Source organism: Megalobrama amblycephala, linkage group LG17 (assembly GCF_018812025.1).
Source record: "Megalobrama amblycephala isolate DHTTF-2021 linkage group LG17, ASM1881202v1, whole genome shotgun sequence".
NCBI classification, from domain to species: domain Eukaryota; kingdom Metazoa; phylum Chordata; class Actinopteri; order Cypriniformes; family Xenocyprididae; genus Megalobrama; species Megalobrama amblycephala.
The window spans coordinates 38,066,304-38,092,874 of record NC_063060.1 but is presented as its reverse complement, the minus strand read 5'-3'; the positions used below and the strand labels follow the sequence as shown (position 1 = coordinate 38,092,874).

General features: G+C 40.0%; 1 protein-coding gene across 1 annotated transcript in view; it reads left to right on the top strand.

Annotated features, from left to right (window-relative positions):
* pappa2 (pappalysin 2) overlaps nt 1-26,571 on the top strand; it is an 82,648-nt gene that overhangs the window by 3,118 nt on the left and 52,959 nt on the right. The window contains exons 2-6 of the mRNA XM_048163956.1: nt 1,094-2,156; nt 11,222-11,370; nt 19,327-19,620; nt 19,978-20,170; nt 21,368-21,489. Of these exons, the coding sequence (XP_048019913.1) occupies nt 1,094-2,156; nt 11,222-11,370; nt 19,327-19,620; nt 19,978-20,170; nt 21,368-21,489 (1,821 nt within the window). The remainder of the gene's footprint in view (nt 1-1,093; nt 2,157-11,221; nt 11,371-19,326; nt 19,621-19,977; nt 20,171-21,367; nt 21,490-26,571) is intronic.

The window sequence follows — 26,571 nt, the reverse complement described above, 5'->3', positions numbered from 1 at the left end:
TTTTAGGCGAAAGGGGGTGCAAATATTATTCATCTGTTTCTAACACTGATGAGTCATCCGTCAGACCTCAAAGAGAGCATTAGATATTCCATTTTAAAATTATCCACCACTTGGATAAAATCAGTTTTCCCCAATGATGTGAAATCTTACAAACCTCTTAAATAAATGAGGGTTCGTACCATCTTGCTATTGTTAAGATTGTATTATTTCACTTTGACATATTCATCATCACTAAAATCGTGTGAACATTCACTTAAGCTCCTTCTGAGGTCAGTAGCTTTCTTTTAACAATCAGTGGACGAATCTATTGTTATAAAGCCAGTTAAAAAAAATCACCCACTCTGCCAAATGAGCGTTCAAAGGCTTTACTGGAAGTGCTCTTTTCAGTGCTAACTTTTCTTTCGCTAATAAGTGATGCTATTCAAAAACATTCCCTTTCTCTCAGAAACACTTATCATATCGAAGCCATCACTCATGCAACCTTAAAAATAAAGTATTTCTTTAGCGCACTTCGTCTCGAGCCAAACTCAGCACTCCGGGCCAGTCTGACGTACTACTACTTTATTTAGTGGGAGACCGACACTATAAAAACAGTAAGATAAGAACCCGAGCTTTGAAAATGTAGTACCATCCAAGTGGATCGTACTCTGGAAAGGTTTATCTTCAAATTCATGACTTCAGGGCTGATACACACAGAAATTAGCAGATGTTGTCACACTCAGGAGCCCCGCACACACATCGGCAGGCTTTTCCAATGAATGAAATTTCAGTGTGGTCTGCGTCCCTCGGGATATTTTGTTTAAAGCTGCCCATCTCTCGTTCTCCCGTTCGCAGGGAATAATGCACCCGAGTGTGTATGTGCTCGCATGTGCGTGTGTTGTTGGGAGGGTGAAGGGGTTCCCTGACCTCTCTCTGTCCTTCGACGGTAACATCTGGCTGCCAGATGTGACTGCTCCGTAGGAAAGGCAGCTGGGAATATCAGTGGATTTGTTGAATGGAAATGACTTAAACTCTTAAACTCTTCAGATAATTAAATGACAATTACTCTGTGCTTGATGAAGCTACATTTCTGTTCATTGACTTTTTTTTCTAGGCGTGTTTGACAACTGCTCGTACCCCTTGAGCGAGAAAGGCTGGTCTGTCGGCATTCGAGCGGCAGACCCTACAGGAAGAAAAGATGGCAGGTTTTTCTTCTCCCTTCGCACGGACCGTGCGCTCAAATCCACCACTGTCGTCGGACACCAGCGCTACCAGCCCGACAGCTGGACTCATGTGGTGGCCAGTTATGACGGCCACAAGATGGCGCTGTACGTAGACAATGCCAAGGTCGGCGAGAGCGGCGAACAGTCAGGTGACTTGTACAGCCCCTACATCAAGGCCTGTCGGTTGCTTCTGCTCGGCGGGCACCAGTCTGATCACGAACACAGTTTCCGCGGGCATTTGGGAGGCGTCACGCTTTGGGGTTATGCGCACACTCACAAAGCACTTTTTAAAGGTCACCAACCCCATGCAGAGAGACAGTCTCCCCTCCTGTCCCAGTGGGCAGATTTCTCAGAGGTCGAGAATCAGTGGGCGCCCTACAAAGACCGTCACAACCCAGTCATTGTGGCTCTTCCCATCCCAGAAAGACAGCTTGTGTCTCCGTTTCTGCCGCCTTCGTGCGGCGTGACTGCGTGTGACAATGCCGACGTCGCCCTCAGTTATAACCAGCATTGGCAGCTGAGAGCCGAGAAGCGCCTGCGTTACCGCATCGTGAACATCTGCAAGGATGACGGCGCTGACCCGACAGTCTCTCTGCAGCAGATCCAGCTCCAGCACCAAGCCTTGGAAGATGCCTTCCGTCCTTACAATATCACACTGGAGCTCAGCATTCACAGCGTCTATAACTCTTCCCTCCAACGGCGCTTCGTCCTCAGCAACTGCCACATTGCAAAGGTGGGGAACCGCCAGTGTGATCCCGAGTGCGACCATCCTCTCACGGGCCACGATGGGGGCGACTGTTTGCGCATGGGGCCCTGCTACAACTGGAAGCGGAGAGATGGCGTCTGCAACCCAGAGTGCAACAGCATTCACTATGATTACGATGATGGTGATTGCTGTGACCCTGAGGTCACAGATGTCGCAAAGACCTGCTTTGATCCAGAGTCTCCTCAGAGGTAAGCTTATGCTTCAATATGGTTCCACTTTGGCAACTAACTTGAACCCAGGCATAATTTTAGTGGGATGTGCAAAGGGGTTCTTTGGTCCTAACTCAAAGATTGCAAAATCTTTCTAGCAAAAAAAAACCTCAGGATGATATTTGACTGACTGCTTGCTTCTATTGAAATCGATGCAGGTACCATAGTCGACTACCATATCATTACATCAAGTGTGTACATTTATATCCTTAGCAGATGCATTCCTACCAAAACTGCGTGCATTAAAGTGCTAGGCCTTAAAGGCCAAGACAAAATAATTGAAAGCGTTCCCTATCCCTCGCTGAGGATGTCTACAAACTGTTTGTGTGTGTGTGTGTTGTTGTTGTTGTTTTTTTTTTTGAGTTCAAGAAATTGACAAAAGTTATGTGCTTGTTAAATGTTCTCACAGCAGCATCAGGAAAAAGGAAACCATAGTGTCTTATTGTGAAATAGTGTTCACTTTTTTTTGTCCTTCCAAGATTGTCAGAGCATTTTGTATTACTCAACATGCAAAGCATACAAATCGGCCTTCTGGAATAGCTTTAAAAAGCATGCAAAACTTGGATGTAGAATTGAGCCAAAGTATACACTTAATGTGGCTAAACAACAAAACCAGAGGTCTCGGCTCTATTCATTGTGAAAGGCAGGACAGTTTTGCTCCCGTACAGATTGTTTGATGGCTTGTCATAGATTCTTTCATTTTTCTAATGCTACATATATATAAGTAGACACTCACATAGTCGTACTAGTACTAAGTCGTACGTATGGTGATAAAAGCATCATTTTAACTAGCAATTCAGACTGAACTTATTGCATATATACATGTTTTAATCGTATTCAGTCTGAATCTTCGTAGCAGGATAAAATCGCTTTTATGTCAAAATTCCAGATGCAGTCTGGGAAGTGTTGTTCCAGACTCAGTGTGCAATGAGACCTTGTGTCTCAGCCACCAGCTGTTGTCATTTTATGGTTGCTTGAGAACAAGCTTTCTTCAAGATACGCCTATCTGTTCCTAAAGGCCCCTATAGAGATTAATAGGGCCCCGATGATACCATTGGATGGTGGTCTACACTCTTTTGGTTGTTTTGCCCTGGGACACTTTTAAAGTGGACAACAGCAAGTTTATAGCCAAAATACACATGCAAAGGTTTTTTTTCTTCTTCTGTTCAACGTTGGTGGATAATAAATCAGTTGAACGCCATCTCAACGCTGTTTCTACAAGGTTTTGACCTCTGGTGGTAGGTGACGTAACTACACATTTTGCAGACAATAATCTTTCAGCCATTCAAAAGTAGTTGATAAATAGTTATATTAATAATAATAATATGATTGCAACATACACTACCAATCAAAAGTTTGGAGTCAATGAGATTTTTTTTAATTTTTTTTTTATTAATTAATACATTTATTCAGCAAGGACATGTGACACCGAGACTGGAGTTATTACAGTAATAAATAGCCTTTTAAATTGTAATAATATTTCACAATATTACTGTTTTTAATGTATTTTTGATTAAATAAATGCAGCCTTGGTAGGCATAAGAGAATTCTAAAAAGAAATAAATAAATACAAATCTTACTGACCCTAAACTTTTGAGTTGTAGTTGATTTGTTGCTAATATTTTATTGTTTTTCCATTTCCCAGTTTGTTTTGAAAGGCTCTTAAAAGTGTGAAATGGATATTTCTCACTTTCACACAGATCAGGATAGTCACTAGTGAAGGGCTTGGGACATTGTCAATATGTAATTTCCCTGCGATCCTGTGCCAGCCGAGCAACTGCCATTGAGATCAATGGGAATGCTAAAAGATATCTTTCTTCTGGGAATTTCAGACCTCCTTAATTCTGTCAAGGCCAACAGTTTGTAGTAGTGGTGACCCAGAGTAGCACGCTGTCCTTGGCAACCCATATTCAATAAGCTATCCAAAGGTAACCCAAAGGTTCTTTCACTGGACTTGTTTTTCTCTAAATATGATGTGTCAATAAGTAGAAATGCTAATAGCCAATGGGACCGGATTAACCTTGGGCTCATAGACTAAGAGGTCTTTCTTTACATTGCTTGTGCGTATCTCTTAAGACAACAGTTCAGAGTTTGCAGAGAATTAATGCAGGGATGACATTTTGATGGCAATTGTATAGCGTGCTTTTTATGGGGAGGTCTGGGATTTTAATGTTTTGCTGTGTGAGTTATAGCCCAGGTATCTGCTGTTGGGCAGTGAATCTCGAGGACCTGCCAATGGCTGTCACTACTCAAATTTGTTGTTGGAGCAGAGAGAAACAGCACAGGGGAACCACCAGGTGCTTTTTTGGCAAGCTCCAGAAATGGAACAAGAAGAAAGCAAAGATGTTTTAGTCCAGACATTTAAGCCAGTAGAACTGAACTATCTGATATCTCTTCTCTTTAGTAATTAACTTTGATAGATGCTTAGCAATTTTAGCGATTTATGATGTATTTATTTCTTTATTCATTCTGCTGCAATATATGTGGATCGGTGGTTTTGAAACTACCGGTTTCAATAATTTTTTGTTTTTTTTTTGTTTTTAGTTTTTCCTGTTATTCAAAAGGATTGTTTCCACCTGAAAGGTGAAGTGTGTAGTTTTTTGTTGTTGTTGTTGGTTCTTGTTTTTTTTTTCTCATAAAAATACTTCATTGTATCCCAGATTCATGCACAGGGAAAAACACTTTGTGATAACATCCGGGGGGTATTCCAGAAAACACGGTTAACTTACTGTCACATAAACCCTGAATTCTCTGTTGATTAACCCAAACATTGCTTACTCGATGTATGCTGGTTCCAAAAACACGTCCAGGAGTAAGTTCAGCCAACCCAGAGTATGTTCCCAGTAACACACCAGACATTCTCAACAGAGCAACGAATTGATGATTCACCATGTAAACAGACGCTAAGAAAAAGCACACCATTCTACAAGAGATTGTATTATTATAGGGAGATGAGAGGGTCTGTATCTCTTACCAATGGAGAAAACGTTGCAGTTATCCACTTAATTATTCTTAAACGTACCAGGTACTGTATGTCACATAACCTGCTTTCTGGAATACCCCCCAGGAAACATTCAGAAAGTGACAATAAGTAGAAATGCACCTGCTTTTAAACTTTGTTAAAGTAAAAATATATACATTAAGTAAAATTATGCAGTATAAAATGATTATACAAGTACAATTATGTATGTATAGTATTATTCCAAAATTTGGGGTCAGTGGAGTTAAATAAATAAATACATTTATTCTGCAAGGACACGTTCAATTCATTAAAAGTAACAATAAAGGCTTTTATTGTTACAATGTTACAATATAATGTTACCTCACTAGGTTTTGACCTTGGAATGTCTCAACAAAGTCAATGAGTGAAGGTTAAGAGGGCAAATATTGAGTTTGTTTTCAATTTTCATTTTTGTGGCAGAACTTCAGTCTCAGAATTACACCCTGTGCCAGTCAAACCGTGGTGCCGGGTGCCGACCAACCCGAGTCTTCCTGACACGTGATTGCTCTGATTAGATTAGAGGACTGTGCTGACATTTTCATTTGCTGTTGTTTTATTTTTCATATTGTGTTTGTTCCCTGAATAAGCATTTTTGTGGCATCAGTTGTTTTGTGGTTAGTATTAGATTCCCTGTGTGATTCTTAGGGATAAACGGAAAATGTTTTTTTTTTTTTTTTTTTTTTTTTTTTGGATAATAGATAATTGATTTGATTGATCTGTATAGAAATATGTTTTTTCTTAAACATATTCAAAAGCTGGACTGGTAAATGTCTGCACTCGCAGCTTACAGTTATTAGTTAATCATGTCCGGGCATGAAGGAAGTGTTTATTTAAGGCTTGAGTCTGAGTGTTGTTTGGGAAAAAAAACCCCAAAAACTACTGATTATTGAATCCAGCCGAAATATTATTTGATTTGGCCTCTTACACTGTAAAATGTGATTTGTTGCTTAAAAGTACAAAATTGTGTAACTTAGATGCATTGATTTGATTTAAAATGTTTGATAATGTATTCAGTGCTTCCCACAGGTTTGATATATACTTGCGGTGGTAGCCGGGCGAAAAAATCCTCCTATTACCCACGGCACAAAAATGGTCTACTACATGTGACAAACAAATAATGTGTGATTTTTAACAGTATTTTTATTTATTGAAATTAATTTTAATTACATAGCATATTACATTTAATTACATACTAATATTATGCAGTATTTTGCATTGTAAATTATGCAAAATTACAGCATTTAAATGTTTATCCTTTTCCTATGTTCTCCTTGCTGTCATATAGTGTCTCTCTCAATGAATGGGACACAGATTTTACTAGTAAAATTTATAAAATGAATAATGTATGTGTCAAATAATGTTCTTAGTCTTTTCTTCCTGTGGGGGAGACTACAATAATTTACTATGAATTAAATGGAAATCAAATTAAATACAATTTATTGTGTAACCAAAATACAAATAATGCCCAAAAGAAAAAGAAAAAAACTTAGCATGTGACTTTTAATTATAAACAAGCTCGAAATACACAGGTACTCTTATTTTGAAATGTCTGTACTATTGCAGGCTGATCCTTCAGATTCTTACAATCGTCTAAAACATTTTATATAAAGGCCATAAAGTAGACATTGTAATAATTCATCAACTTGAGTTCATTAGCAATCGCTTGGCATAAATCTGCGCTTTTCATTGATTGAGAATCACTTTGAAGCAGTCTGAAGCTCTGTTGCGGGAGCTTGTAGAACGCGCAACAGCGCCGCCTAGTGACTTTGCAAAATGCAGCAACCGTGGGAATGTTAGTGGGAGTAAACAGTTCTGACGCACACATAACGAGCAGGTACGAAACGACTAGTTAATCGATCGCGGATGGTTTCATTATCTTGCGCGGATATAAAAGTATAAGAGGATAAAAATAATAAAAGAAAAAATGTGTCTCCAAATATACTTGGGCGGCCGTTATTATACGTGGGCGGCCCGCCCAAGTAAAGTCTATGTGTGGGAAGCACTGGTATTATTTGTTGAGAAATTACACACTTAACTTGACTCATTTAGTTAAATGACTTTGGATAACTGCATTCCTCTTTCCATGAGGAATGTTAATTCAACACATCAAGTCAATACATCTATGTTACAAACTTTTGTACTTTTAATAGGGTCATTCCATGTCAAATCAACCAAATTTAGAAAATTTTGCCAGCTCAAATATTTGATTTGTTAACATTTTTTTTCTGTTGAAAGACAAACGGACAGTGTAAAAAGTGTAAAATGACAATTTTCACCTGATTTAAAGCCAAATTAGAGGGGTGTAAAAATGACTGACGAATGAAAGATGGCAGCATCATTATTTTATTTTTACACAGAGATTAGTAGGTCTATTAGTAAAATCTGTTGACTTTAGCAATCTTTGTTTCATTATATGCCAACAGTGACCATTCAAAAATGACCATTATTGCTTTCCAGTGAATAAACAAGATAAAATTTCTTGAGAAGGTAAATTGCTAATAAAACAAATAAGTAACTTGACATAACTTGTTTTCAGAGAATATATTTCAAATTAAACTGAATTGTTTTACCCCTTTGGCAACTATTATGTTTAACTATATTTTATTTAAGCATAAATTTAACATAATTTTATGACTAATTTTAAGTATATGATTAAAAAGGCAAGACAAAATACTGATTGAGAACATTATTTTTTTGCAGAGCTAAGTAATTGTGACTAAGAAAAAAACCCCAGTAAATTTGAATCACCTGTCATAACGTGCAACCTTCACTTTTGCTAAACGCGTTTTATTGCCAGTATTCTGCGTCTGATTGACTTTACTTGTCTATCAACAATAATTCACTATACAAAAAATGATGGTCCAAAACACTTATTTACCAGAACACATCTGGAAAAGAACATTGTTCACCTTTAAGTCATGTGAATATAAATTTGAAATATTTTACTGAATTAGCCATATAGGAGAGATTTAGGCAACTTGAACACTCAAAAAGATTGGCTCAGCCTTTGCTTTTTTAATAAAAAACAACGTCAAAAGTACGATGCTTGGTTTATTCTCGCATGGAACGGGTCCAAGAAACAGTAGGTGGTTCGGCTAATGGGCTCGACCCCTTCGGCATGATCCAAAGGGCATTAAGAACCGGACCTCTTCAAACCAACAATCCAATGATATGAGGTGCAAAGGCTTAAGCAGCTATGAAAGCAAACGAGAAAAATTACACGTGCCATATTCCAAAGTAAAAATAAGTTAACAACACACATCAAAGCACCGCTATGGTCATTCATCACAGCTGGGAGTGGAATAAAAAAGTGGGTAGTCGTTTCATGCGCCATAACCATTTCGAACAATTATAATCTGTAATCATTGTGACATAAAGTTATTTTTTTTTATGACTGTTGTTATTAAAACTGCTAATAAAAGTCAAGAGGCGCATTTAGAAACACTGTATATTACATTGTACCACAGTAAATGTTATGTTAGTTTTCTTACAAATTCCAGTTGCTTATTTCTAATGGCATCTACCATCGTATAAGTGTCATTTTAAACCGTTAATTTAGTAAAATTTGAAATCGTCAGTCCCTTTTAAATCTTGGTTTGTGAGTCTCAATCCATCAAAGAAAAGTGAATAACCTTGATCTTTGAATAACTTTGATCAAACAGAATTGAATTCTGCTGTAAAACAGCTCTAAAAAAGACAATAGTATCATTATTCAGCAGGAGTCAGTTCACTGTTGATTTAGTTCAGTTCAATGACTGTGTATCAATCATCAATTATGAAATGAGTTCACTTCAGCTTGAGCAGCTCTGCAGAAAATGGTTGTCAACTTCCTGTTCAATTCAGATCACGTTTGGCTCTCATCCAATCGTGTCAGTGCAGTCAAATCAATAATATTACTAAATATTAAGTGCCCCCAGCTAAGCAAGCCAAAAGTGATAGTGGCAAGCAGGGCTTGACATTAAAGGGGGAGTGTAATGCTATTTCATGCGTTCTGATTTATTTACACTGTTAAAGAGGTGCATTCTCATGCTAAACATGGCCAAAACATGAGTTGGACGTATGACGGAGTATTTCTGTGCCAAATCCACTACTTCCGGTTTTGGTACAGGATTCGGAGAGTTTTTTCGAGTGTGTCTGTATGACGTCAAAAGAGAGTGGAATTCCTTGTATAGGCACTTCTCCCTGATAAGCGTGCGCACACACATCACCCAGAGCAAGAGCAAGAGCACGTCCATCAACGCGTTTCATTTGGGATACGGAAGCCCAGAGATTTTTCAACAATGGCTGTGTCCCAATTCAGGGGCTGCACCCTTTGAAGGCTGCATACATCATCGAGGCAGTCTCATTTAAGAAAAATAACTGTTAGAGTGCAACATAAGAAAGAAATTACAGTATTTTACACCTCACAATGAATATCAGTCAATTTTATTACGGTTACTTTTCTTAAGTATGACATCCTTGATGAAGTATTCAGCCTTCAAACGCGACCTCCGGAGGACGCAGCCTCCGAAATGAGACTCAGCTCCTGTCAACAAGGGACTGTGTTTTTGTTTTTTAGGGAAAGATTACCTTTTTTAGCTTCCCAAAGAACCCAGCGTTAAGGGAACAGAGGATGAAGTTTGTTTTTCCGGGGCAGCAACAGAGTTGTGCACGTATGTTTGTTTGTTCCCGGGAATTTGGTGATGAATACTTAGTAAACAAGTCTCAGTTCTGTGCTAGATTTGCAGATCGCGGTGGTGAGTAAAGCTGCGTCAGTTGTCTGTGTTTTGTTGGCAATTGGCATGCAAGTGCATATAATGTAAACAACACAAATGTTTTTGTTCCCTTCTTATTTATAATGATGTCGCAGCTAGCATGCGATCTCTACGCAGAAGCTGCATGCGCTCGTGACTCTTTAGCTCCGCCCACGGCACTGACGGTAGACACGCCTCCAGGATCTCTGCTTTTTTCGGAAAGTATATATCTTTTATAAATATGACAAAACTAAAGACTTTACAGAGATATGAAGGATGCATTGTTACTCTATATGTACTCAAGATTAACATTGTCAGAAACTGTGTGATACCCCCCTTAACTTTTTTGGTCACCAGCCACTGTGGGTAGTGGTTTTCCAAAGTTACTAGCCACTCAGCATTTTTACTGACCATAATTTTGACATCAATACCATGAGGAAAAACTGCCATATTGATATTTTTAATATCATCTCATAATTTGGCAGTAGGTAAATTAGGCTGCTGTCACATTAAGACCTTTCACTTGAATCCATTATACTGTTACACGAGTGTTTACATTTACTTAAAACATAACTGAATATGTTTACATGACTACTCACCAAGAAGACCGACATTTTGACATTATTTTGTGTGTATTTGACTGTTTGAGCACAAAAAGCAGCACAAAAGAACTCAATTTATTACTGAGAGGCGGCTTTATGTGTGCACACTTTGGGTGTCTGCTGGAATGAGTAAAATTATGCACAATACATGCAATCCCACTCCGAAAGTCAAGCTCTATAACACCAACAATATTTATCTGGAGTGAGGGGAGGCGGGTTTGTGTGTCAACTCGCTGTTGGAGAGATGAGAGCGAGAAAGTGCAGCTTGTATATGTATCTGTTCTGTGGAAAATGAGTATTGGAAGCGTTATTTTTCAGTATCGATATGTATTGAAAAATGTATATTTTTGACAACACTACATTGCACACAGTTTATTATTTCAGATGCTTTTTTTTAAAAGACTACAATTGAAAAATGTATAGCCTATATTATATATAAAATTCAGCCCACCAAACTGGCTAGTAGAGTGACCGTGTTTGGTGGGTTGGCGGGTGTTAATGTGAAGCCCTGGTGTCAAGGAACCCAAAAAAAGGAACAAAAAAAAAAAAAAAAAGAAAAACTTGGGAGAAACCAGGCTTAGTCGGTGGCCAGTTCTCTCATTTGGCCAATGGCTTTCATGCTGTTTATTCATGTTTATGGCACTTCCCTTAATAATAGCTTATTTTCTATGCAAAGTGCTTGACTGTGTGTCAATATCTCTGCTGCAGGGCTTATCTGAGCATAAAGGAAATGAAGGAGCTGCTTCATCTGAGCAGTTCAGACATTCTCAACGTGTTCTTCGCTAATAATTCAGCACGCGAGGAGCTTGCTGGGGTCGCCACCTGGCCATGGGCAAAAGAAGCTCTTACTCATCAAGGTAAGTTGTAACTCAAATGTAACCCAAGAGCTCATGAACATGACAAAGTGAAGAACCCAAGTCCAGTTTTATTAGAAATGAGGAACATGAAGATTTAATGATGATTGCTTAACTATAAGCATAAACATGATTCAGCTAGACTAGACTGTTTTACACCATTCTAGGTGTAGTCGATTGTACATATAAACCAGTTCTCTGGCCCTTTCAGGTCCACTTTCCTGTGCTGTGTTTGAAATTGCCCCCTATACCCTCATTCACTATTCCTTACATTAGTCCACTAATATAGTCCACTTGAAGGAGTGAATGAAAACGAGTGAGTGAATTCGGACACTGAGAGCACTGGACGGGCTGTCACTTTTACATAGTTTGTGCTTGAAACTTGGCAAACTGGCAGCTCCAGTAGTAATGAAAAAATTATCTGTCATGAAAACTAGCATGTATAAACCTTAATTAATCAATTTAATAATCAAGTAAAAATGACTTTATACCTGTATGACAGTGTTTCTCAAACTGGGGTACGTGAGGTGACAAAAGGGGGTACGCGTACAAAATGCGGAGTAGTTAATTTAACTCTACCATACCTTAAAATAATATTAAAACCGAGCATGTATTTATAACTGGCAAAATGCCGTAAATCCATTACATTTAATCAAATTACCTCATGTTTTGCAGTCTAAAATGACTGCATCCACACAAGCAGCATGCATATGATAGATTGTGTGCAGTCTGCTGCCTTAAATTGCGCTAAATTACTGTCGTTCTCGACAATGCACCTTTGTAAAAGTGGGGATTTAGCACTTACTCGCATGGAGAACAAATATAGACACAGATAGTGGATTTATATCAATTTAAGACTCAAACTTTCTTCGATACAAAAACATACCTTGTGTGAGTTCTTGTATTTAATGTTGAGGAAGAATGCAATTGTACCCAAATATCCACATAACTGCAAACGTGCATTATTATACAACAGGTCAAAAAACAAAATGTACATCTTAAACACAGTACTGTCAGTATTTACTCTATTTTGCAATGAAAAAATATTTTTAACGAAAACCAAAGCAGAACTACAACACACGAATGTGGCTTTGAACGAATCGTGAGAGTCAATGATTCAATGATTCATTCACAGCCACTTGCTTCGTTACTGAATGAATGACTCGATGACTCACTCATAAAAACAGTGACTTGCTGCCACCTACTGGCAGTTTTAGTTTAATATTTAAAAGTATCACTTCGTTTTACCATCATTGCATATTTCTCTATTAAACGTTTTTTTATTTAAAACATTATTTATTTTATAAAGTTATTCATTAACGTAAAAATATGCACTGGAAAATCAATTTAGGGGGCAAATATTGTCCCTTAATGGAAAAGGTGTGACTGCAGTCGAAGTGGAAGAGATGGGGTATGCAGAAGGATGGAAATCCCTTCAGGGGGTACCTCATTCAAAAAAGTTTGAGAACCACTGCTGTATGATATTACGAAGTAGCCACATTGGGAAGTGGATGGATGGAAGATTCAGCTGTGACTCTCACAGTGCATTATGGGTAATCTCTAGCCGTTGAGTGTACATTGGTTGCGCACTCGTTATTGCGGTGCATTGTGGGATTGAATGAGTGCACTCGGTAACGTGCACATTTTTTTCCGGACAAAACTACAAATGGCTGACCCCTCAAATAGTGCCCTATTTAAGGGTATAGAGGGCGATTTCGGACACAGCCCTGCAGTTTTGCTCCGACCCTAATCAAACACACCTGAACCAGCTAATCAAGGCCTTCGGGATTACTAGAATGTTAAAGGCAGGTGAGTCTGGATCAAGGTTGGAGCTAAACTCTGCAGGAAAGTGGACCTCGAGGGCCAGAGTTGAGAACCCCTATTCTAGACTAGACTAAAAATTATGACATGACTTGAAGATTTGAAAAACACAGCTTAACTATAAACATGATGTGATTTGACTAGACTAAACTGAACTATTCTAGACTAGACTTGAGTGCAGAACCCACCCAAGGTCTGGCTGGTTAGCATGGATCAGTTAGCCCCTGCTGGTAGATGTCGCAACTACACCATCTGGTTTTAAAAAGCATCTTTTTCTATTGATGGCCTTTCTAAAGGCAAGTAACATATAAATCACAAATATTTTTACCACATTATATCAGATGTTTTATTGCTTGTTTTTTGAAATGCTCTTAAAAGGGTGAAATGGACTTATATTTTCCCACACATCATAGCTCAATATAGTCGATAGTGAAGAGTTTGGTAGTATGCGTGATTTTAGAAGGGATAATAATAGACAAGATAACTTTAAAATAAAAGACAAAATAATATTTTAAAATAAAGACCAGGGACTTAACACAAAGACCGTTTCGTTAGATCTGCCTCTTGGCCTCCATTCCCAAATGGGTTCATTCTACCATGGACAATGTCAAGTAGTCGCTAAATTCCCCACTACACATGTGTTTTTTGTACCTAATGCCATACATCTTCTTGTTCATGACTAACTTTTTTTCAATCGCCTTAAATCTTTTCTTTAAAGAAACAAATTCTTGTCTCTTCCTCCTTTTTGTCTGTGTTTGCCTTTACGAGATTAATGGGCCGTAATCTCAAGCATAAAAGAAAACACTTGCAGCACGCATAGATTTCCCTGTAGATTGCCCCTTAATCATTAAGGCTGTCCACCGGGAGAGAAGAAAAGGAACTCGACAACAACCAAACAAAAACAAAAGGAGGGTATTACCCTGTTTCCATCTCCATCCAACTGCCAGCTGATTTTATAGTACCCGTCGTTGTTGTGTTTTAGAGCTCATTAAAATGATCTTGGTTAAGTCCAGCTCCTTTAAAAAGGAGATTTCTCTCAAGCAGGAAGGTTTCTTATATAAGTCCCCCTCCCATTGGTTCAGGATGCATGATCAGGTCTTGGCTTTTTGGGTTATAGCTTTTGTTAATGAGACGATTTTGGCCTGTGCATAGAATGTGAACTTTTAAACCGATATTAGCATAATAATTAGCGCCAACTTGTTTTTGTGAGCTTGAATTTGGTTACAGTCTGTTTCTAAAGGATAATTGATAACACTTTACATTAATGTTAAATTTGTTAACATTTAGTTAATTTATTAGGTATCAAACCAACATTTTCACTGCATTTATTTATCTAGATTAATGCTACTTTATTAAAGGTGCCCTAGATTATGTTTTTAAAAGATGTAATATAAGTCTAAGGTGTCCCCTGAATGTGTCTGTGAAGTTTCAGATCAAAATACCCCATAGATTTTTTTTAATAAATTTTTTAACTGCCTATTTTGGGGCATCATTATAAACGCGCCGATTTTATGCTGCGGCCCCTTTAAATCCCGTGGTCCACGCCCACAGAGCTCGCGCTTGCCTTAAACAGCAAATATTGGGGGCGTACACCCCCTGTTTAACAGTAGGTGTTATGTTGAATTTGCCTGTTCACTTTTAAACAAATGAGATTTATATAAAAAGGAGAAACAATGGAGTTTAATACTGTATGTCATTTCCATGTACTGAACTCTTGTTATTTAAATGCCTGTCACGATCACCTGTGAGAGTGCCCATCAGCCACTAGGGCACTCCATCTTGGACTCTTGTTTTCACCCCTTGACTACAATTCCCATATTCGACTCATTATTCACACTCATGCATGCGTCTGTCTATTTAATCTCAGTTGTTTCTGTCCTCAGTTGTGGTTTGTTGTATTTGTTATGCACGTTTTATATCTCTGGCTTGTTGTTTTGTGGACTGATTACCTGATTTTGACCTCTTGCCTGCCTTGGATTTACGTTTCTGGGTATTGTATACTGTTATATTGTTTCCCCAGCCTCCTGGAGAGCGGATGGCTCTGGTTCGGGCAGTATTGGCGCTGCGACAGGAGGGGAGTGAGGTACAATTTTTCTGGACATTTTCAAGAGGACTGCGGTATAATGATGACGTTAAAAGGGATTTTTAATGGATCTGATTTTGAGGGGCTCCGGATGAGTTTGATAGTGCTCCGTGGCTAACGGCTAATGCTACTCTGTTGAGAGCTCCAGCCAGTGAGTCCGCTCCAGCCAGTGAGTCCGCTCCAGCCAGTGAGTCCGCTCCAGAGATTTATAAGCTCCAGCCAGTGAGTCCGCTACAGAGCCCGCTCCAGCCAGTGAGTACAGAGCCCGCTCCAGCCAGTGAGTCCGTACAGAGCCCGCTCCAGCCAGTGAGTCCGCTACAGAGCCCGCTCCAGCCAGTGAGTCCGCATTATACAGACAGCTCCAGCCTGCAAGCCCGCTCCAGCCAGTGAGTCCGCTACAGAGCCCGCTCCAGCCAGTGAGTCCGCTACAAATAGCGACGGCTACAGAGCCCGCTCCAGCCAGTGTCTCCGTGAATACAGTAATAACCGATGGTAACTTTAAGCCCGCTCCAGCATTTAACAGTACATTAGTCCGCTACAAGCCCAGTCCGCTACAGAGCCCGCTCCAGCCAGTGAGTCCAGACGAAACAGAGCCCGCTCCAGCCAGTGAGTCCGCTCCAGCCAGCCCGCTCCAGCCACTACAGAGCCCGCTCCAGCCAAGCCCGCTCCAGCCAGTGAGTCCACTACAGAGCCCGCTCCAGCCAGTGAGCCCGCTCCAGCCAGTGAGTCACTACAAGCCCGCTCCAGCCAGTGATCAGTCCGCTCCAGCCAGTTATCATGGATCATGTCCGCAGTCCAGCCAGTGAATCCTTGTTGGGTGAGCCACCGCCTCACCCTCATAAGCGGAGGAGAAGGAGGAAAAGGGCTTCCTCCGTCCGACAAGGCCTGGAGACCACTCTAGAGGTTGTCTGTGGGTTCTCCAAGCGCCTTGCCCTGCCGGCGCCACCGAAGCGCCTTGCCCTGCCGGCGCCACCGAAGCGCCTTGCCCTGCCGGCGCCACCGAAGCGCCTTGCCCTGCCGGCGCCACCGAAGCGCCTTGCCCTGCCGGCGCCACCGAAGCGCCTTGCCCTGCCGGCGCCACCGAAGCGCCTTGCCCTGCCGGCGCCAACGAAGCGCCTTGCCCTGCCGGCGCCAACGAAGCGCCTTGCCCTGCCGGCGCCAACGAAGCGCCTTGCCCTGCCGGCGTCGCCGGAGCAGCCTGAGCACGCTGCCGTCCCAGAGCAGCCCCAGCCTGAGCACGCTGCCGTCCAGACGTTCCAGAGCAGCTCCAGCCTGAACACGTTGCCGTCCCTGAGCAGATCCAGTCCGAACACGTTGCCGTCCCAGAGCAGTTCCAGTCTGAGCCCGCTGCCGTCCCTGAGTCCTCCGCTCTCCCTGATACGGCCACGGAGGCCGTCACCGAGCTGTCCGCTCTCCCTGATACGGCCACGGAGGCCGTCACCGAGCTGCTCGTTCTCCCTGATACGGCCACGAAGGGCACCCTTGGCAGCCCTGTCGCCACCGCCAGATCTTCTGTCCTGCCGCCATCATCCAAGCCTTCTGCCCTGCCGCCGCCGCCGCCCAGGCTTTCTGCCCTGCCGCCACTGCCCAGGCCCTGAACCGTTGGAACCAGCCTGGTCAGTTCCTCCGGCACCACCCTGGCAATCAGCCAGGATTCCAGACCCGCTGGAACCAGCTTGGTCAGTTCCTCCAGCGCCACCCTGGCAATCAGCCAGGACTCCAGAACCACTGGAACCAGCCTGGTCAGTTCCTCCAGCACCGCCCTGGCTATCAGTTGGGCACCCTGGATCTGGCCCACCATCCCTCCCCCTGATCCTCCTCCTGTCCACCTCCCTCCTGAGTTTTTTGTGTTTTTGTTTGTTTTCTGGTGGAGCGTCTGGTAGCCGCTCCTTTGAGGGGGGGTAATGTCACGATCACCTGTGAGAGTGCCCATCAGCCACTAGAGGGCACTCCATCTTGGACTCTTGTTTTCACCCCTTGGACTACAATTCCCATATTCACCCCTGGACTCATTATTACACTCATTGCACTCAGCTGTTTTGTGTTTCATCATTAGTGTCTGTCTATTTAATCTCAGTTGTTTCTGTCCTCAGTTGTGGTTTGTTGTATTTGTTACGTGCACTGTTTTATATCTCTGGCTTGTTGTTTTGTGGACTGATTACCTGGATTTTGACCTCTTGCCTGCCTTGGATTTACGTTTCTGGACTCCCCAATAAATACTTATGCTGCACTTGGATCTTTTACATCTTGTCCTTGTGCACCCGTGACAATGCCAAGATAAATTCAATTTTTCATTCGAGGGCACCTTTAATATATTATTGTTTCATTAAGTGTTTTTTTAATTTATACAACTTGTAAATGTAAAAACGTATTAGAACACGTAGAAATGATCATTAACCAAGATTAATAAATGCCGTAAAAGTATTGTTTGTTGGTATTTCATGTTGCATTAACTAATGTTAACATACCGAACATTATTGCAAAGTGTATGATTTTATATTTCCTATATTAATGCAATTAATTTGATTTTATATTCTATATTTGAATCACATATTATATTTGTACCCCCTTGATTTATTTTAAGAGCCCCTTATTTCATGATTCTCTTGATTACTTGACTCTGAATACTTTTTTGTCAAATATTTGTGATCGCTAAATTGTATAATTGCACTATTATTGTTTTATTTGATAAGTAGCCATGTAATAAACAGGATCATCCAGCCAGCCTGTCGTAATTACTAAATTAACCTCTTCAGGAAGGGTTCCTTGGGGTCACCCTGTCATGTTTTATTCGGTCTCAATTGTCTATTTAATGATCTAAACAGACCCGAGAAGAATTGTATCCCAATAACCATGGCAGGTCAAGTTAAGAAGGAAAAACGAGCCATGAAATGTTCATAAAAATGATTGACCAGAGTGTTGAGTCTTAAATTCAAATTGTTAGTTTTGTTTTTTTATTCAGCTTGGATGGTTAATACAGATTCCAGAGGTGGTCTGAGACATGAAAGGTAGCATAAAATTCATGAATGACTGACCACGCTGCTTTGAATCACACAGAGATATGGCTCCATTCTTATAATGCTCATAATCCACCTCTGCTTTTGATTTACCATTTTTGGTGCAAGACAATCTTTGTCCGCAAACGTTTCGCTGGACTTGCATGGAGGTTAAAATGCGAGATTAGTTTCTCATAAATTCGGAGGCTCTGGTTTTATGGAATGGGTTTGGGGGACGGCCTGCCCTGGTTTAATTCCACATAAATCATGAGATTATTTGTGAGAGTACCTTGATGTCTATTGAGGAACAAGGTCAAACTACTGCTCTGAATGCTCTAAGTGAAATCAGACTATAGCATGAACTGCTGATCTTGTGGTGTAACTGTAAATGAGCTGTGTCTGTCAGATGTGTCTAGCCAAGGTCTGTACGTTTGGCTGAACTCCCATAAAACATGGATATTTCCTAAATAAAAAGGTCGTAATGGCCTGTCTGTGGTGGAGCACAAATCTCTAGAAGAGAAAGCTTTTTGCAGATGGCCAGATAAACCAACTTCTGTTTTTAATTAGTAAACAAATTCTTTTTCTGCTTTAAACCCTAACAACATGTATAAACTATAAGTTTGATATAACAAAAAAATAAAATTCAAATTATTCTCTCAATCTCATTTCAAATTTGCTGTTAAACAGCTGAACATCTGCATGGATTTTAAGCAGATATAAATGTCACACTGTTTTAAGATATCTATTTTATTATTTGGATATAAAACCAGATGCCAGTGTGGTACTGTTCAGCAGGTGTGGGATTTTACATTTTATTGTAATGTTCTGAAAGTGGATAGAACATTGCATTGTTCTTTCTGGTAATCCTAGCTGCGGTGGTCCTGTTTACAGGATAGATTTTATGCAGCAGTATTTCAGAACAAATTAGTCTGATACACTCTCAGTCTTCTGGCTTTGAGATTAAAGTTAAACTTGAGAATCTACACCTCGGTGTTCTTTCAGGTTAAAGTTTATATTGTTTCATCAACTGCACAGATGTCAATTTGTGTCATTTTTCAGGTGGAATGATTCTTAACCCCTCCTACTTTGGCACCAAAGGACACAACAACACCATGATCCATGAGATGGGTCATATTTTGGGACTGTACCATGTGTTTAAGGGTGTGAGTGAACGCGAGTCATGTGATGACCCCTGTCAAGAGACCACCGCATCCATGGAGACTGGAGATCTGTGTGCCGATACAGCACCGACGCCGAAATCTAAAGCTTGCCATGACCCTGATCCAGTCAATGACACTTGTGGCCTTACCCAATACAAAAACACACCGTACAACAACTACATGAGTTACACAGGTAGTCACGATCAGTTTACTGCTTCTGTTTGCCTAACAAAATGAACCAGTTTCACTTTAAAAATATTGATGTTAGTGGTACAAGTTACACATTCAAAAGTTTGGCATCATACTGATTGAACGTGTAGTGTATATATTTGAAGTAGAAATCTTTTTAACATTATGAATGTCTTTACTGTCATTTTTAAACAATTTCATCTTTGCTGAATAAAAGTAGCAATTTCTTTAAAAAACAAACTTTGAACAGTAGTGTACACATGAGGACCTCAATGGTAATATTAGGATCAAATTAATCACACATGTGAATAAACCAATGGAAATATCAAATGCGAAAGATTTCAACCTTTTTTTATTACAGATGATGACTGTACAAACCATTTTACACCCAATCAAGTAGCTCGGATGCACTGCTATATTGATTTGGTCTACAAAACCTGGCTCCATGATAGAAAGCCCACCCCAGTTCCTCTTGCACCAGTGGTTATTGGTCAAGGATCAGATTCCGTCTCAATTCATTGGCTGAATCCAGTCAGTGGGCCACTTGCCCACAGGTAAAGTAAGGAGTGTACATACAGCAAACAAAGAGGAAATATGTATTTCTCAATACAAATGTTTATGCATTCATGTTACATTATTTATTATATCACTTCTTGTTTTTGAGAAATTCACTTTGTATTTACTAACGGCCAGCAATGCAGTTTTACTAGATGTTAAAGGTTTAGTTATTAATTACTCACCCATCATGTCGTTCCACACCCGTAAGACCTTTGTTAATCTTATTTTTTTTGATGAAATCCAAGAGGTATATGACTCATCCATAGTACTCATCCAAAGGTACTAAAGACTTAAAACAGTCGACGTGACTGCAGTGGTTCAACCTTAATGTTATGATGCGACGAGAATACGAGAAAAAACGACTTTATTCAACAATCTCCTCTCTTCCCTGTCATTATCCTTACACAAGTGAATCAGTAAGCACAGTGAAAGCTTCCGTGTTTACGTCCAAATGCCGGCTCTATTGGCCAAAGCTGATCACGTGAGCAGCACGACGCATGCATGTGATGCTGACGCAGGAGCCAATAATGAGTCGGCGTTCTGACCTAGAACCTGGAAGCGCTGGACGTAAACAACACATGAGAATGACACAGAAGAGAAGAGATTGTTGAATAAAGTCGTTATTTTTGTTTTGTTTTTGCGCACAAAAATGATTTTCCTCGCTTCATAAAATTAAGGTTGAATCACTGCAGTCACGTCAACTGTTTTAACAATGTCTTTAGTACCTTTCTGGACCTTAACAGTGGTGGTTATATTGCTGTCTACGGACGAGTCACATACCTCTCGGATTTCATCAAAAATATCTTAATTTGTGTTCCGAAGGTGAACAAAGGTCTTAACGGGTGTGGGTGAGTAATTAATGACAGAATTTTAATTTTTGGGTGAACTAACCCATTAAATGTGCTGAAATTGCACGGCTACTTATTTAAATTTAGTAATTTCATTCTATTAATTGAAAACACATGGAAATAGATGTACTTTTGCCATGTTTTGTATGTGATTGCATTGCTATCCAAATGTGTTTTGGAGCCCTTTTTTTCTTCATCAGATAGCTCACTATCAATAAAAGCGCATAAAGTGATCTAGTGTAAATGGCACTTCAAAGGAGGATGAAAAAATATTTTAGCCCTCCATTTTTTGATATATCACTGAGTTTGTGCGCTATTTAAAAGCTATTCTCTGTGTCTGTGTAGGGAGGGTGGCATAAACTGCCAACTCTGTGATGAGAACGGAGCGCTCCATCAGTACGCCCACGAGGCCACTTCTCCTCACGCCTGTGATTCCACTGGATACTGGACACCAGAGGAAGCAGTGGGTTAGTACTCAGTCATTCTTTATTATAACATTAGTAACATTAGTGCTTGTACAAATACAAGGAGTGAAAAAATGCCCACTGCTGTTGGACTGTATATTAACACCCTTGAAAAGGCAATCAAATCAGAAGACTGGAACTAACTGCATTGTATTATAGTCTTTATATCAGGAACCAGCAAAGTTCTTCCACAAGCATACGTCATGAATTATAAGATGGTGAGCGCATGACCGAATGCCGTCTCTGACATAAATGCCGTCGGACGTGCGCTTGATCCTCAACACACCGCTGAATATGTCACGAATGATCGTCAATGTAAAAAGCAATACCTGCTCTTTGATTAATGAGGATAGAGAGAATTTAGCCCTGGCTTCTTTCTCTTTCTTCTTGCTTGTGCGTACACATTCAGGTGGATCGTTCAGTCTCATGCGGGCCAGGTGCATGCAAGTCTGGAAAAATTTAGGGGATAAATCATTAAATCATAATTGCCAGGATAAAGAACACTCTCTTTGCCATCAATGAGTAAAAAAGGCCCTTGGCACAGCGTCAAGTTTTGGTAATATTGGGCGGTGTCCAGAAGCGGCCCGTCATAAAAAGCGATGTGTATCCTGTGCAGCTTTTCAACTTTGTTCCTCACCTAACAGATGTTACTGATTATTCTAATCAGAAATCTCTTAGCATCTGGTCTGCCCACTCACTGACGTGTCACGGACAAGATTGTGCTTTGAAAAGTCCACCCGAGACGTATGCGGTCAAGTATCACGAGAGAGGTCAAACATAAAATCATCCAGTTAGGTGGTAGTGGAGAGTGATTTTTGGCCTGGAGGCTTGTTTTGAGAAACAGATTGATGAGAAATGAAGCCTTAAATTTGAAAATAAAAATATATATCTCTAAGAAAACAATATCTTTGTGATATTAACGAATGAGATTTACTACCATCGGTTCAGGTCTGTAATAAATTACGCTAACCTATTGTTTTTGGTTTATTTTTAAAAACATGATGAAGTGCATGATGACTACCTAATGTGAATTATTTTGTCGGTCAGTTAATCACGTCAGAAAGACTTTAAGAGCAGTATGACAACACTATTTGTGTAGTATGAAATAATGCTCACGGTAATACCACGGTGAATCATTTGATATCTGTATCAGCGCAGGCCAGTTCGTTACCAACAAATCATACTTGGATCTCAGATCTTGTAATACTCGTCCCTGCTTACCTGTACCGTAGCCTCGGTATGTACCATAAGGCAGCTTTTTGTGAAATGAGGGTTGAGTCAGAGTGAAGCAGAGACCTGGTTAAAGTTGCTGAAAGAAGGAAGGATGACACGCTCACAGATCTTGCCGCATTGCTTCTCCCTGCGGGAGCATTACACCACATCTGATACAGTCATTAATTCTACCGTGTGTGGAGGCCCTCGCTCTGTTTATCTGACCAATTGAGTTTTATGGTTTGCCTTGGCCTGCTGCTGTTTACCCTGTACACATCCACACATGTGAGGCCACGCTGGGTGCAAAAGAGCGCTCTGTGACTCAAGGCTTCTGCCTGTCTATCTGTCTCTCTCTCGACCTGGAGTGCAGTTTAATCTATCATTGTAAAAACTTTTGGAGGCAGGGAGTTCACATGGCCTGATAGTAATGCTTGTGCTCTTCACATTAATACCCAATGGGGTGAGTTTTTGCTGCAAAAGTTGCCTGGCCTATTAATTAACCCCCTGCGGTCCAGTTTAACCAGGCTGTGTCATCTCCTTTCTATGTAAATGGTATTTGTTATATAGATTATGTATTGGTTTATTGGTTTATTGCCTGGAGCAATTAACAACACTGTTTTTGGATGCAGAAAGCAGGCTGAGACTTTTGAGTAAATTGTCAAACAAATCAGTATGAACAAGCATACAACTTCACATGTGATGTAGACAAGCATGCTTTCAGCCATTTTAACCTATTTTACTATGTTTTCTGGTGTGGATTTTAGGTTTTTCCTCAGAAAGTTTAATGCTTATTTATTTATTTGTTTATAAAGTTATAAAAAGCTGATTATACTACTGTTCAAAATTTTGGGTTCAGTAAGGTTTTTTTTTTTTTTTTTTTTAGAAATTAATACATTTATTCAGCAAGGGTGCATTAAATTGCTCAAAAGTGACTACATCTATAATGTTGCAAAAGTATAATATAATATAAAATATAATTTTCAAACATTATTAAAGACAAGTAAACAGCCTAATAAAATAAGAACAAATAGTGAAGCTACAATGAAATGCACAAATAAACACTAACAAAGATACAAATGAAATAAACGGTACTTTTCAGGTTTTTCAGGCAGATCTAACAATAGTTAGATGCAGATTAGGTAGATTACGTGCAGAAATTAAATAAAGTAATCAAATGTAAAATAATACTGCATAGTCTTCACTGTATAAATTAAATATATATGTGAATCTTTATTAAAGTTACAAAAGTTATTCAGTCAAGAGCAGTGCATGTTTTTTTTTTTTTTTGATTAACATTAAAAACACAGAAAGCAGCAGGAATATTAGGCTGTTGTCACTTTAAGACATAATGCACGGATCCAGTATACTGATACTGTACACATGTGCTGTCTTTCTCAGATATTTACATTCACTTAAAGGGTTAGTTCACCCAAAAATGAAAATTATGTCATTCATTACTCATCCTCATGTCGTTCCACACCTGTAAGATCTTCCTTCATCTTCGGAACACAAATTAAGATATTTTTGATGAAATCCAATGGCTCAGTTAAGCCTCCATTGTTCAGATGCCCGGAAAGCAGTTAATTTAAAACAGTTCATTTGACTACAGTGATTCAACCTTAATGTTATGAAGCGACAAGAATAATTTTTCATAACTTACGGGTGTGGAATGACATGAGGGTGATTAATTAATGACAGAATTTTCATCTTTAGGTGAACTAACCCTTTAAGACCGACTATTTCCTAGGATGCTTGCCAAGACGGGCACTGACGACGTGAAAGAGGACTCAATTCAGTGTTCGCGTGCTGTCAGGCGAGGCTTTCTTGGTGCACGCTTTGAATGTGTGTGCACAAAACTTTTCACACAGTGCGCAAGTACTGAATTGAGTTCTCTTCCATCTCTACTTGTGCTTGAATGTTTAGATTGGCAAGGCTTAAAAACTTATGCAAATGATAAACTTGATGTAGCTCTGCCTGATCAGGACAGTGACTGCATTTAAATCTAGCTCCTCAATTATCTTTACATTGCATGTAAGCCTCTCTCTTTGAGTGGGTGTGTGAGAGAAAGCAACAGAGGGCGCTCTCAGCCAAGCGACAGTGCGTAAAGCTCAGCAGGTAATGAAATTATATGCTCTAAACTTATCTTTTGCCTCTAACCCAATCGCAGGTGAGTGAAAGCATACAATTTACTAGCTGTTGGATAATTAAAAACACTTTTTAGTCCCCTAGCGTGAAATTTGGTTGCATATGCGACTGATTTACTCACATTTGTGAGCGAACATTAAAAAAAAAAATCTTTGAAAAACATAAAAAAAAAAAACCATTTGAATGATTGGGTAGGTCCCTGGATTACAGTTGTTTAGTGATGAAAACTCCCAGAAAACTGTGCCAGATTGCAGTAGCCTGCTGCATTCACCATATCTGAACACTGGCATATAAACCAAGGTGGCGTTGATCATGAGTGCAATAAATGTCGCTATCAGTGGCCGCAGTTGATTCTTAGTGAAGTCCCACAATGTGTTTCTGTGAGTGCTGCCCTAGGGCTCCTGGGATCACTTTCCCCTGTCTTGCTTCTGTTCTTCAGGCCACCGAGGACATTAACTCTTAGTTTAATAAATTATTTTCTGAGCCCTGTCTGTCCCAATTAAGGCGCCAATCTGTCTCCTTTGCCAAGTTGCACCTGGGTCTTACGGTTGATTGAGGTCTGGGGAAATGTGCTTTACATCCATTGCCAAGAAATGTGGTTTTTCCCAGACACACTCTCTCTGTTTTCCCTTTTACTCGGTTTCTCCCTCTTTGCCTCCCATCCTGTCTTTTTGTGAAAATTGTAATAACAAGATGGAAGATTCAAGAGATTAAATGGTTGTTCATAATAAACACGCAGAATTGCTTGGTTCCGAAACCTAGTGAACTGCCTGCGGAGGCAGCATTTTAAGGTGAGCTCCTCAAGCAAATACTCTTATAAAAAGGTTTGCAACTTAATTGTGCTGCCTCCCTTGTTTTAAAGGTGCCATCGAACGTTTTTTTACAAGATGTAATATAAGTCTAAGGTGTCCCCTGAATGTGTCTGTGAAGTTGCAGCTCAAAATACCCCATAGATTTTTTTAAATGAATTTTTTTAACTGCCTATTTTGAGGCATTATTAGAAATGCGCCGATTCAGGCTGCGGCCCCTTTAATTGCTTGCACTCTCCGCCCCCTCCCGAGCTCTCGACTCTATCACTGCATAAACAAAGTTCACACAGCTAATATAACCCTCAAAATGGATCTTTACAAAGTGTTCGTCATGCAGCATGTCTAATCGCACAAGTATGGTATTTATTTGGATGTTTACATTTGATTCTGAATGAGTTTGAGGCTGTGCTCCGTGGCTAAAGCTAACATTACACACTGTTGGAGAGATTTATAAAGAATGAAGTTGTGTTTATGAATTATACAGACTGCAAGTGTTTAAAAATGAAAACAGCGACGGCTCTCTTGTCTCCGTGAATACAGTAAGAAACGATGGTAGCTTTAACCACATTTAACAGTACATTAGCAACATGCTAACAAAACATTTAGAAAGACAATTTACAAATATCACTAAAAATATCATGTTATCATGGATCATGTCAGTTATTATCGCTCCATCTGCCATTTTTCGCTGTTGTCCTTGCTTGCTTACCTAGTCTGATGATTCAGCTCTGCACAGATCCAGACATTAATACTGGCTGCCCTTGTGTAATGCCTCGATCATGGGCTGGTATATGCAAATATTGGGGGCGTACACCCAGACTGTTACGTAACAGTCGGTGTTATGTTGAGATTCGCCTGTTCTTCGGAGGTCTTTTAAACAAATGAGATTTATATAAGAAGGAGGAAACAATGGAGTTTG